This window comes from Oncorhynchus mykiss, chromosome 11 (genome assembly GCF_057628025.1).
Source record: "Oncorhynchus mykiss isolate SJ-2025 chromosome 11, ASM5762802v1, whole genome shotgun sequence".
NCBI lineage: Eukaryota > Metazoa > Chordata > Actinopteri > Salmoniformes > Salmonidae > Oncorhynchus > Oncorhynchus mykiss.
In genome coordinates, this window is record NC_143032.1 from 75939772 (window position 1) to 75954206 (window position 14435).

Below are 14435 nucleotides of genomic sequence, written 5' to 3' on the forward strand. Positions count from 1 at the left end.
ACAACAATACTGAATATAACCCAACAATACTGAATATAACACAGAAAATTATGAATATAAGGCAAAAGTACTGAATATAATAACGCAATACTGAATATAAGACCACAACACTGAATATAACCACAAAATACTGAAAATAACCCCACAATACCAAATATAAACCCACAATACCAAATATAACCCCACAATACCAAATATAAACCCACAATACCAAATATAACCCCACAATACCAAATATAAACCCACAATACCAAATAGAACCCCACAATACCAAATATAAACCCACAATACCAAATATAAACCCACAATACCAAATAGAACCCCACAATACCAAATATAAACCCACAATACCAAATATAAACCCACAATACCAAATACAAACCCACAATACCAAATATAAACCCACAATACCAAATATAAACCCACAATACCAAATATAACCCCACAATACCAAATATAAACCCACAATACCAAATATAAACCCACAATACCAAATATAAACCCACAATACCAAAAGTAAAATACATTTAAAATGAAAAATACTGAATATAACCTCACAAAACTGAATATAACACCACACTACTGAATATAACCTCACAAAACTGAATATAACACCACACTACTGAATATAACCTCACAAAACTGAATATAACACCACACTACTGAATATAACCTCACAAAACTGAATATAACACCACACTACTGAATATAACCTCACAAAACTGAATATAACACCACACTACTGAATATAACCTCACAAAACTGAATATAACACCACACTACTGAATATAACCTCACAAAACTGAATATAACACCACACTACTGAATATAACCTCACAAAACTGAATATAACACCACACTACTGAATATAACCTCACAAAACTGAATATAACACCACACTACTGAATATAACCTCACAAAACTGAATATAACACCACACTACTGAATATAACCTCACAAAACTGAATATAACACCACACTACTGAATATAACCTCACAAAACTGAATATAACACCACACTACTGAATATAACCTCACAAAACTGAATATAACACCACACTACTGAATATAACCTCACAAAACTGAATATAACACCACACTACTGAATATAACCTCACAAAACTGAATATAACACCACACTACTGAATATAACCTCACAAAACTGAATATAACACCACACTACTGAATATAACCTCACAAAACTGAATATAACACCACACTACTGAATATAACCTCACAAAACTGAATACAACACCACAATTTTTTATTTGTTTTATTTTATTTCACCTTTATTTAACCAGGTAGGCTAGTTGAGAAGAAGTTATCATTTACAACTGCGACCTGGCCAAGATAAAGCATAGCAGTGTGAACAGACAACACAGAGTTACACATGGAGTAAACAATAAACAAGTCAATAACACAGTAGAAAAAAAAGAAAAAAAAAGAGTCTATATACATTGTGTGCAAAAGGCATGAGGCGGTAGGTGAATAATTACAATTTTGCAGATTAACACTGGAGTGATAAATGATCAGATGGTCATGTACAGGAAGAGATACTGGTGTGCAAAAGAGCAGAAAGTAAATAAATATAAACAGTATGGGGATGAGGTAGGTAAAAATGGGTGGGCTATTTACCGATAGACTATGTACAGCTGCAGCGATCGGTTAGCTGCTCAGATAGCAGATGTTTGAAGTTGGTGAGCGAGATAAAAGTCTCCAACTTCAGCGATTTTTGCAAATCGTTCCAGTCACAGGCAGCAGAGAACTGGAATGAAAGGCGGCCAAATGAGGTGTTGGCTTTAGGGATGATCAGTGAGATACACCTGGTGTTGCCATCGTGACCAGTGAACTGAGATAAGGCGGAGCTTAACCTAGCATGGACTTGTAGATGACCTGGAGCCAGTGGGTCTGGTGACGAATATGTAGCGAGGGCCAGCCGACTAGAGCATACAGGTCGCAGTGGTGGGTGGTATAAGGTGCTTTAGTAACAAAACGGATGGCACTGTGATAAACTGCATCCAGTTTGCTGAGTAGAGTATTGGAAGCTATTTTGTAGATGACATCGCCAAAGTCGAGGATCGGTAGGATAGTCAGTTTTACTAGGGTAAGTTTGGCGGCGTGAGTGAAGGAGGCTTTGTTGCGGAATAGAAACCCGACTCTAGATTTTATTTTAGATTGGAGATGTTTGATATGAGTCTGGAAGGAGAGTTTACAGTCTAGCCAGACACCTAGGTACTTTGTGCAGACCTCACTATCCTCTGGAGAGCCTTACGGTTGTGGGCAAAGCAGTTGCCGTACCAGGCGGTGAGACAACCCGAAAGGACACTCTCGATTGTGCATCTGTAGAAGTTTGTGAGTGCTTTTGGTGACAAGCCGAATTTCTTCAGCCTCCTGAGGTTGAAGAGGCACTGCTGCGCCTTCTTCACAACGCTGTCTGTGTGGATGGACCAATTCGGTTTGTCCGTGATGTGTACGCCGAGGAACTTAAAACTTACTACCTTCTCCACTACTGTCCTTTCAATGTGGATAGGGGGGTGCTCGCTCTGCTGTTTCCTGAAGTCCACAATCATCTCCTTTGTTTTGTTGACGATGATTGTGAGGTTATTTTCCTGACAACACACTCCTAGGGCCCTCACCTCCTCCTTGTAGGCCGTCTCCTCGTTGTTGGTAATCAAGCCTACCACTGTAGTGTCGTCCGCACACTTGATGATTGAGTTGGAGGTGTGCATGGCCACGCAGTCGTGGGTGAACAGGGAGTACAGGAGAGGGCTCAGAACGCACCCTTGTGGGGCCCCAGCGTTGAGGATCAGCGGGGTGGATATGTTATTACCTACCCTCACCACCTGGGGGCGGCCCGTCAGGAAGTCCAGTACCCAGTTGCACAGGGCGGGGTCGAGACCCAGGGTCTCGAGCTTGATGACGAGTTTGGAGGGTACTATGGTGTTAAATGCTGAGCTGCAGTCAATGAACAGCATTCTCACATAGGTATTCCTCTTGTCCAGATAGGTTAGGGCAGTGTGCAGTGTGATTGCGATTGCATCGTCTGTAGACCTATTGGGGCGGTAAGCAAATTGGAGTGGGTCTAGGGTGTCAGGTAGGGTGGAGGTGATATGGTCCTTGACTTGTACCTCAAAGCACTTCATGATGATGGAAGTGAGTGCTACGGGGCGATAGTCATTTAGCTCAGCTACCTTAGCTTTCTTGGGAACGGAAATAATGGTGGGCCTCTTGAAGCATGTGGGAACAGCAAGTTGGGAAAAGGATTGATTGAATATAAACACACAGCTGGTCTGCGCATGCTCTGAGGACGCTTCTGGGGATGCCGTCTGAGCCTGCAGCCTTGCGAGGGTTATAACGTTTAAATGTTATACTCACGTCGGCTGCAGTGAAGGAGAGTCCGCAGGTTTTGGTAGCAGGCAGTGTCAGTGGCACTGTATTGTCCTCAAAGCGAGCAAAGAAGTTAATTAGTCTGTATGGGAGCAAGACATCCTGGTCCACGACGGTGCTGGTTTTCTTTTTGTATTCCGTGATTGACTGTAAACCCTGCCACATACAGTGCCTTGTGAAAGTATTCGGCCCCCTTGAACTTTGCGACCTTTTGCCACATTTCAGGCTTCAAACATAAAGATATAAAACTATATTTTTTTGTGAAGAATCAACAACAAGTGGGACACAATCATGAAGTGGAACGACATTTATTGGATATTTCAAACTTTTTTAACAAATCAAAAACTGAAAAATTGCGCGTGCAAAATGATTCAGCCCCTTTACTTTCAGTGCAGCAAACTCTCTCCAGAAGTTCAGTGAGGATCTCTGAATGATCCAATGTTGACCTAAATGACTAATGATGATAAATACAATCCACCTGTGTGTAATCAAGTCTCCGTATAAATGCACCTGCACTGTGATAGTCTCAGAGGTCCGTTAAAAGCGCAGAGAGCATCATGAAGAACAAGGAACACACCAGGCAGGTCCGAGATACTGTTGTGAAGAAGTTTAAAGCCGGATTTGGATACAAAATATTTCCCAAGCTTTAAACATCCCAAGGAGCACTGTGCAAGCGATAATATTGAAATGGAAGGAGTATCAGACCACTGCAAATCTACCAAGACCTGGCCGTCCCTCTAAACTTTCAGCTCATACAAGGAGAAGACTGATCAGAGATGCAGCCAAGAGGCCCATGATCATTCTGGATGAACTGCAGAGATCTACAGCTGAGGTGGGAGACTCTGTCCATAGGACAAAAATCAGTCGTATATTGCACAAATCTGGCCTTTATGGAAGAGTAGCAAGAAGAAAGCCATTTCTTAAAGATATCCATAAAAAGTGTCGTTTAAAGTTTGCCACAAGCCACCTGGGAGACACACCAAACATGTGGAAGAAGGTGCTCTGGTCAGATGAAACCAAAATTGAAATTTTTGGCAACAATGCAAAACGTTATGTTTGGCGTAAAAGCAACACAGCTCATCACCCTGAACACACCATCCCCACTGTCAAACATGGTGGTGGCAGCATCATGGTTTGGGCCTGCTTTTCTTCAGCAGGGACAGGGAAGATGGTTAAAATTGATGGGAAGATGGATGGAGCCAAATACAGGACCATTCTGGAAGAAAACCTGATGGAGTCTGCAAAAGACCTGAGTCTGGGACGGAGATTTGTCTTCCAACAAGACAATGATCCAAAACATAAAGCAAAATCTACAATGGAATGGTTCAAAAATAAACATATCCAGGTGTTAGAATGGCCAAGTCAAAGTCCAGACCTGAATCCAATCGAGAATCTGTGGAAAGAACTGAAAACTGCTGTTCACAAATGCTCTCCATCCAACCTCACTGAGCTCGAGCTATTTTGCAAGGAGGAATGGGAAAAAATGTCAGTCTCTCGATGTGCAAAACTGATAGAGACATACCCCAAGCGACTTACAGCTGTAATCGCAGCAAAAGGTGACGCTACAAAGTATTAACTTAAGGGGGCTGAATAATTTTGCACGCCCAATTTTTCAGTTTTTGATTTGTTAAAAAAGTTTGAAATATCCAATAAATGTCGTTCCACTTCATGATTGTGTCCCACTTGTTGTTGATTCTTCACAAAAAAATACAGTTTTATATCTTTATGTTTGAAGCCTGAAATGTGGCAAAAGGTCGCAAAGTTCAAGGGGGCCGAATACTTTCGCAAGGCACTGTACCTCTTGTGTCTGAGCAGTTGAATTGCAACTCTACTTAATCTCTATACTGACGTTTAGCTTGTCTGACTGCCTTGCAGAGGGAATAGCTACACTGTTTGTATTCGGTCATGTTTCCGGTCACCTTGCCCTGGTTAAAAGCAGTGGTTCGCGCTTTCAGTTTCGCGCGAATGCTGCCATCAATCCACGGTTTCTGGTTTGGGAATGTTTTAATCGTTGCTGTGGGTATAACATCGCCGATGCACTTTCTAATGAACTCGCTCACCAAATCAACGTATTCGTCAATGTTCTTGTTGGACGCAATGCGGAACATATTCCAATCCACCTGATCGAAGCAGTCTTGAAGCGTGGAATCAGATAGGTCGGACCAGCGTTGAACAGACCTGAGCGCTGGAGCTTCTTGTTTTAGTTTCTGTCTGTAGGCTGGAAGCTACAAAATGGAGTCGTGGTCAGCATTTCCGAAAGGAGGGCGGGGGAGGGCCTTATATGCGTCTTGTTTTCAGATTAGCCTTATTAAAATCCCTAGCTACAATGAATGCAGTCACAGGATATGTGGTTTCCAGTTTACATAGAGTCAAATAAAGTTTGTACAGGGCCATAGATGTGTCTGCTTGGGGGGTAATATATATGGCTGTGATTTTAATCGAAGAGAATTCCCTTGGTAGACAATCAGGTCGACATTTGATTGTGAGGAATTCTAAGTCAGGTGAACAGAAGGTCTTGAGTTCCTGAATGTTGTTATGATCACACTACGTCTCGTTAATCATAAGGCATACCCCCCCCCCGACCCCTCTTCTTACCAGAAAGATGCTTGTTTCTGTCGGTGCGATGCGTTAAGAAACCAGCTTGCTGCACTGACTCCGATAGCATCTCTCGAGTGAGCCCTGTTTCCGTAAAGCAAAGAACGTTACAGTCTCCGATGTCTCTCTATTATGCTACCCTTGCTCGGATTTCATCAACCTTGTTGTCAAGAGACTGGGCATTGGCGAGTAGTATGCTAGGGAGTGGTGCGCAATGTGCCCGTCTCCGGAGCCTGACCAGAAGACCGCTTCGTTTGCCCCTTTTACAGCGACGTTGTTTTGGTTCGCCGGCTGGGATCCGATCCATTGTCCTGGGTGGTGGGCAAAACACAGGATCCGCTTCGGGAAAGTCATATTCCTGGTCGTAATGATGGTGAGTTGACATTGCTCTTATATTCAGTAGTTCCTCCAGACTGTATGTAATGAAACCCAAGATTACCTGCGGTACCACTGTAAAAAATAACACGTAAAAAAACGAAATACTGCATAGTTTCCTAGGAACGCGAAGCGAGGCGGCCTTCTCTGTCGGCGCCGGAGTATGGTATACTGAATGTAACCCAACAATCCTGAATATAACACCACAATACTGAATATAACACTGCAATACTGAAAACCACAATACTGAATATAACACCACAATACTGAATATAACACCAAAAATGTAATATGACCCCACAAAACTGAATATAACACCATAATAATGAATATAACCCCACAATAATGAATATAACCCCACAATACAGAATAGAACTACACAAAATGGAATATAACACCACAATACTGAATAAAGTGATACAATACTGAATATACTGTAACCACACAATACTGAATGTAACACCACAAAACTGAATAATACACCATAATACTGAATATAACCTCAGAATTTTGAATATAACACCACAATACTGAATATTACACTACAATACTGAATATAACCTCAGAATTTTGAATATAAAACCACAATATTGAATTTAACACCACAATATTGAATTTTAATCCACAATACTGAATATTACTCCACAATACTCAATATTATCCTATAATACTGAATATAAGACCACAGTACTGAATATTACCCCACAATACTGAATATAACCCCACAATGGGATATGTTTGTTACAGTGTCAGCGTTTTCTCATTTAGATTATTTCTCCACAGGGTTTTTTATGTAATGGAGCTTTTGTGTCTGCCACAGGCTTACATCTCATTTGCTGTTCACATAGATGCTGATAATCTTGCAATAGGGAAACATGCTTGCTTGAGGATCAATACATAAAAACATTAACAACGGTGATCTCTAACCCTTATCTGGGAGAGTTAGAAGGAGCAACACCTTCATAAGTCCACCATGAGACAATTACAACATACAGGTGTGCTCTCCTTAAAATTACCTTACATTAGAAATAAATCCCAAATAAATGATCAGTGATGAGCTAAAACAAAATTGAATCTCAATCTTATCTGGGCAAATGGTGGATAGGCTTGTAGGCTTGTAGAACTGTCTTTAAAAGATCATCTGTGGACATCCCACGCCTCTTACAAATCCCCTTTCACCTGCAAACACAACATGTTTATACTACACACAATTGGCCCACTAATTGACGATCAAATAAATTGATTAATTGATAACTTCATAACTAGATCAACTATAAAGTTGAGGTAGCGAAGTAACAAATTATCTGTGAGTGACAATCTACAGTGGGTGGACGCTATTCCAAACGGAGTCGCACCTAGTCAACATGGTGAGACAAGGGACTGATTCAAATGCGGACTCCCTGAGCGGCGCTGTCCGTGGTGCTGAATCTACTTGCACTGATGGCGACAGTCTAAAAGAACTCACCGCTCTCTTGCCATTACTTTGACTCAAGACCTCGCTTCACCAAGTATGAATTGATAATGAAACGATTATGTGAGATGAAAGGCTACAGCATAGCTGCGAGCTGGCAACGGAACCAGACCTGGGAACAGAACCAGAGCTGGGAACAGAACCAGAGCTGGGAACAGAACATGTAAACTCTCCTCCTCACCTTCCACCTCGTCCTCGGGCAGGTTGACCGGGGCTCGGTAGGCGAGCATGTCTGGGATGGTGCAGATGCCCCGGTACATCAAATTGGAGGTGATTGGATGCATGATAGGCATGGCTGCGGTGACGGTCTGGGGCTGCCACCTGTGCCCTGATCTTCATATAAGGGATAGTTCAAGAGAGTCACTCACAACTTTTCTCCAGTTTCAAACAGGGTGCGGAGGATCAAGTCCATGAATAGAAAGGAACAGATGTGGTCCCAGATTCGAGAGGCAGGAGAGAAGAGAGGATCCGTGGTAGCCTATCTCCCGTTCCTTGGTGAATGAACACGGAGAAGACTAGTGGATTATTGTTTTTATGTATAAATACAAACTTGACGTTGTCACTGTATCTCCTTTTTATTTTTCTGGATACTTGACAGTTATTTGTTACACAAATTACGAGATATATCTAGCCTGGGTTGAGGAAATTAATTGACAATCATCGAGTTGAATTAATTGCCTAAATTGTCACACTTATACAGGCTATTTGCTGAACAAGACTAAACACATCACGGTGGCTCCATCTGCAGAGACACGCCGCCAGTGAGATGTCAGTGCAGATGAAAAGGAACAGCGGTTTCTCTCACTGGATTAGAAAACAAAGAGATAAAATCCCAAAACAATGAGTTCATTCAAAGATGCTTGATCCGTTGTTTTAGTCCAGTCATTAGTGCAGAGGCAGAATATTCGTTCATCCACTTGTTGGATCTTTTGGATGCGAGTTATTTTCTTGGTAGGCACGGTGTCCTTTTACCTTTCCATTGAGCTTTTAGTGATAAGATCCAGGTGAGAAACACAAAATAAATACGGACAGCGTAGAAATCAAAAGTACAAATGTACCTTCACTCAAACACAATAAATGTAAAGTCACCGAATCCTTAGAACATTCACTGAAAATAGCCTATGCATTCAGCGCGTGGGCACACTCGCTCGCTCTTATTTGGTCATTGGAACGGGGGCGGCTTTCCATCTCCAATTCACTCTTCGCTCCACAGGTGAGGGGACGACGCTCTGTGTGGATTTTGTGAACTGCAACCCTGGCTCCTGTGTATAGTCAGCTATCTCTCTCCCACAGGAACACACACACACATTCCGTACCCTGACTCCAGTGTGTGTGGCTCTCTCGCACTGCGTGAATTCTGTATTCCACACAGCGCACGCACTAAATCCCGGTCTTGCTTGCCGTAGTGACACACGTGCTCCCCGGGTACCAAACAAACCACGAGAGCTGTGATTAATGACCACGAGCCACATTGTAGGATACGGATGAATTCTACCCTAGCATCTCTCCTAATGGAAATTAATATATTTTAATCTTGAGCCTTAAATGACATACTCTAGATGTTATACACTGAACAGCCAGGTGTGACATTGTGTCTGTTGACCAGAAACCATCGAAGGTGAAGCCAGTAAATGAGTAGAATTGAAATCATGCTAGTGGCTGTCATAATGCAGTAACAGTAAGTAACACACGTTTCTCATTAAGTTGATAAGGATGAAAAATGTTTCTGTTTTTTTTCAGATAGCGGTTCTTTACTGGCCTGTTGTTGTGTGGTTAATTAACTGCTTAGTGTTTTAAAAGATAAGTCACACACCCTTCCTTCCCAAGAGTGGCTGCCGAGGCAGATATATTTGCATAAGAATGGACAAGGGCATATACAGTAGGTTAATTTGCTTTTGAAAACCTTCACAATGTTGCATCATTAGCCCTTATCAACACTGCTGTGTGTGTGTTGCGCTTCGGGGGTAGTGGTACTCGCTAAGAAAGAAACGTGATGCCCATAACACTAGCAAGGCAGAGGTCCTGGTTTCTATTCTTGGTGTAGCCTGAATTAAGAGGAAGTGGTTCTCGCTTAACAAGCAGCGTGACATCCTTTTCACATGAGTGTGACTCTCTCACCCTTTCTCCCTCCCCCCTCTCTCTCTATCTCCCTTTCCCTCTCTCTCTCTCTCTGATGCACCAAAAATTCTTCCTGACTGGATATGATAACATTGTTTGATCACACTGTGGTTGAAGCTATGTTGACGACTGTGGAGAACAAGGTTGGGTCAATTCCATCTAAACTGAGGAATCAAATTTCCAGTCCTGAATTGTATTCCAACATGGCTGCAATCCTGGTGTTGTTGAGTCATGTTTAATTCTTAGAATTGAAAAGTAATGACATTACATCAAACAAATCATGAGTATACTGTTAAGAGTAAACAGACACACACAAACAAACACACACACACACACACACACACACACACACACACACACACACACATACACTACCGTTCAAAAGTTTAGGGTGACTTAGAAATGTAATTGTTTTTGAAAGAAAGGTACATTTATTGTTAACTAAATTAACATAAAATTAATCATAAATACAGCGTAGACATTGTTAATAATGTTGTAAATTACTATTGTAGCTGGAAACTGCAGATGTTTTTGTGGAGTATCTACTTAGACCTACAGAGGCCCATTATCACCACCACTCCTGTGTTCTAAAGGCACGTTGTGTTAGCAAATCCAAGTTTATCCTTTTAAATGGCTATTTGATCATTAGAAAACCCTTTTGCAATTATGTTAGCACAGCTGAAAACTGTTGTTCTGATTAAAGAAGCAATATAACTGGCCTTCTTTAGACTAGCTGAGTATCTGGAGCATCAGCATTTGTGAGTTTGATTACAGGGTCAAAATGGCCAGAAACAAATAACTTTCTTCTGAAACTCGTCAGTCTATTCTTGTTCTGAAAAATTAAGGCTATTCCATGCGAGAAATTTCAAAGAAACTGAAGATCTTGTACAACGCTGTGTACTACTCCCTTCACAGAACAGCTCAAACTGGCCCTAACCAGAATTAAAAGATGAGTGGGAGGCCCCGGTGCACAACTGAGCAAGAGGACAAGTACATTATAGTGTCTAGTTTGAGAAACAGACGCCTCACAAATCCTCAACTGGCAGCTTCATTAAATGGTACCCGCAAAACACCAGTCTCAATGTCAACAGTTGGCTTTTTCTTTGCAACTCTGCCTAGAACGCCAGCATCCCAGAGTCACCACTTCCTTGTTGACGTTGAGACTGGTGTTTTGCGGGTACCATGTAATGAAGCTGCCAGTTGAGGATTTGTGAGGCGTCTGTTTCTCAAACTAGACACTATAATGTACTTGTCCTCTTGCTCAGTTGTGCACCGGGACCTCCCACTCCTCTTTCTATTCTGGTTAGGGCCAGTTTGCACTGTTCTGTGAAGGCAGTAGTACACAGTGTTGTATAAGATCTTCAGTTTCTTTGAAATTTCTCACATGGAATAGCCTTAATTTCTCAGAACAAGAATAGACTGACGAGTTTCAGAAGAAAGTCCTTTGTTTCTGGCCATTTTGGGCCTGTAATTAAACCCACAAATGCGGATGCTCCAGATACTCAACTAGTCCAAAGAAGGCCAGTTTTATTGCTTCTTTAATCAGAACAACAGTTTTCAGATGTGCTAACATTATTACAAAAGGGTTTTCTATGATCAATTAGCCTTTTAAAATTATATAATAGGATTAGCTAACACAACGTGTTATTGGAACACAGGAGTGATGATTGCTGACAATGGGCCTCTGTACGCCTATGTAGATATTCCACAAAAAATTGTCATTTACAAAATTATTAACAATGTCTACACTGTATTTATGATCAATTTAATTTTATTTTAATGGACAAAAATGAGCTTTTCTTTCAAAAACAATGACATTTCTAGTGACCCCAAACTTTTGAACGGTGGTGTACATATACCTGTGAGACACACATGACATCCTGTGGACCTCAATTGTATTAATCCTTCCTCTGATCTCTCTCTCTCTCTCTTGCTCTCCCTCCATATCTCGCTTTCTCCCCTCTCTATATGTCTCTCTCTCTCTCTCTGTCTTCTTGCTCTTTCTCTCTCTGTCTTTCTCTCTCTTTCTTTCCCTGCCTCTATTCCACCCTCCATACATCCCATCCCTGTGTTAAATCAAAAGGCTGAGTAAAAACAACTCTCCACGTGATCGTTTGTTTCAACCAAGCATGGTCTGTGACTAACAATACCCTTCTCAGAAGAAACATTGAAAGCTTCTTTGGCATCTCCAAAATGATTCTCTGCAGCTACCACTTCCTCCTTATTGTCTAAAGGAGAAAGCCATTGCACCGAGTGACGGTTTGCCGGTTCGTCTGCCATTTCTTCACCGTTCATTTGGCACTGTGTGTTTTAGGGACCAAAACACACCGTCACTCTGTTCAGAGATGCTAAGTAATCTTGGCCGGTAAATGCTACCGACCGGTGTGTCTGTGCCTTAACAGCACAAACCTGGACTCTCACACTTTTATGTTCATAAAGCAGCCTACCTAAAGTCCACTCAATGGGGAGGCACTGAGAAGGTCAGACTGCTTTGTGCTTCCAATAGATACTCAATAGCCCTGACGTTTAGAACCTGATGCAGTCAGGGCCTTCCTTTGTAACTGCAGGTATATAATGATTTCCTTTTCCTGTGCAAGAGTATGTATCCTACTGTTTCTCTCTGGTTCACCTCAATGTCAGTGGTTTGGTGTGTCTGTCTGTTTGTCTGTCTGTCTCACTGTCTGTCTCAGCGCTAGCACTAGATGCCAGTGTTCCTACCATTACTGCCCACACAACACTCACTGCTTAGGCCCTCTCAATTTACTGAATTCCAAATTGACAAATATACTTCGTACCCCTAAGGCAGTTGTGTAGATGCGAGAAACAGTTAGGGGGAAGAGGATAGATTTGGAATTCAGTGTATGTTGTCTGGTAGATGTTCCCCATAATTTTTTTTTTTGCTGACCCTGTATCAGTTCTTAGGAACAACTTCTTCCCACTCTGTGTCCATGAGTTATGAGGTAGTGTAGCATAGAGACAAGGCATGCCTGGGCTGGGCTTGGAAGAACTAGAAGCCAAGAGATCACATAGCATGGAACTAATGGGCTAGGGGAGCTGGGGTAGGTATTTAAGTTAGGGGAGCTGGGGTAGAGTATTTGAGTTAGGGGAGCTGGGGTAGAGTATTTGAGTTAGGGGAGCTGGGGTAGGTATTTGATTTAGGGGAGCTGGGGTAGGGTATTTGAGTTAGGGGAACTAGGATAAAGTATTTGAGTTAGGGGAGCTTGGGTGGAGTATTTGAGTTAGGAGAGCTTGGGTAGGGTATTTGAGTTAGGGGAGCTAGGGTAGGGTATTTGAGTTAGGGGAGCTGGGGTAGAGTATTTGAGTTAGGAGAGCTGGGGTAAGGTATTTGAGTTAGGGGAGCTGGGTAGGGTATTTGAGTTAGGGGAGCTGGGTAGGGTATTTGAGTTAGGGGAGCTGGGTAGGGTCTTTGAGTTAGGGGAGCTGGGTAGGGTATTTGAGTTAGGGGAGCTGGGTAGGGTAGTTGAGTTAGGGGAGCTGGGTAGGGTATTTGAGTTAGGGGAGCTGGGTAGGGTCTTTGAGTTAGGGGTGCTGGGTAGGGTATTTGAGTTAGGGGAGCTGGGTAGGGTAGTTGAGTTAGGAGAGCTGGGGTAGGGTATTTGAGTTAGGGGAGCTGGGTAGGGTCTTTGAGTTAGGGGAGCTGGGTAGGGTCTTTGAGTTAGGGGAGCTGGGTAGGGTAGTTGAGTTAGGGGAGCTGGGTAGGGTATTTGAGTTAGGGGAGCTGGGTAGGGTCTTTGAGTTAGGGGTGCTGGATAGGGTATTTAAGTTAGGGGAGCTGGGTAGGGTAGTTGAGTTAGGAGAGCTGGGGTAGGGTATTTGAGTTAGGGGAGCTGGGTAGGGTATTTGAATTAGGGGAGCTGGGTAGGGTCTTTGAGTTAGGGGAGCTGGGTAGGGTATTTGAGTTAGGGGAGCTGGGTAGGGTAGTTGAGTTAGGAGAGCTGGGGTAGGGTATTTGAGTTAGTGGAGCTGTGGTAGAGTATTTGAGTTAGGGGAGCTCGGGTAGGGTAATTGAGTTAAGGGAGCTGGGGTAGAGTAGCTAAGTTAGGGGAGCTGGGTAGGGTATTTGAGTTAGGGGAGCTGGGAAAGGGTCTTTGAGTTAGGGGAGCTAGGGTCGGGTATTTGAGTTAGGGGAGCTGGGGTAGGGTCTTTGAGTTAGTGGAGCTGGGTAGGGTATTTGAGTTAGGGGAGCTGGGTAGGGTAGTTGAGTTAGGGGAGCTGGGTAGGGTATTTGAGTTAGGAGAGCTGGGGTATGGTAGTTGAGTTAGGGGAGTTGGGGTAGGGTATTTGAGTTAGGGGAGCTGGGTAGGGTATTTGAGTTAGGGGAGCTGGGTAGGGTCTTTGAGTTAGGGGAGCTGGGTAGGGTCTTTGAGTTAGGGGAGCTGGGTAGGGTAGTTGAGTTAGGGGAGCTGGGTAGGGTATTGGAGTTAGGGGAGCTGGGTAGGGTCTTTGAGTTAGGGGTGCTGGATAGGGT

The 14435-nt window shown here is 42.9% G+C and overlaps 2 protein-coding genes across 2 annotated transcripts in view; both read right to left on the reverse strand.

Annotated features, from left to right (window-relative positions):
* The window catches only part of LOC110536374 (calcium-binding protein 7), a 58344-nt gene extending 48541 nt beyond the window's left edge, over positions 1-9803 (reverse strand). Inside the window, exon 1 of the mRNA XM_021622128.3 lies at positions 8010-9803. Coding sequence (XP_021477803.1) covers positions 8010-8121 — 112 coding nt within the window. The 5' untranslated portion in view covers positions 8122-9803. The remainder of the gene's footprint in view (positions 1-8009) is intronic.
* LOC149979870 (uncharacterized) lies at positions 5942-7551 on the reverse strand. Its single transcript, XM_090189177.1, is given in 2 exon segments — positions 5942-6791; positions 7523-7551. Coding segments are annotated over 2 exon segments (879 nt in total).
* Positions 9804-14435: the final 4632 nt, after the last annotated feature.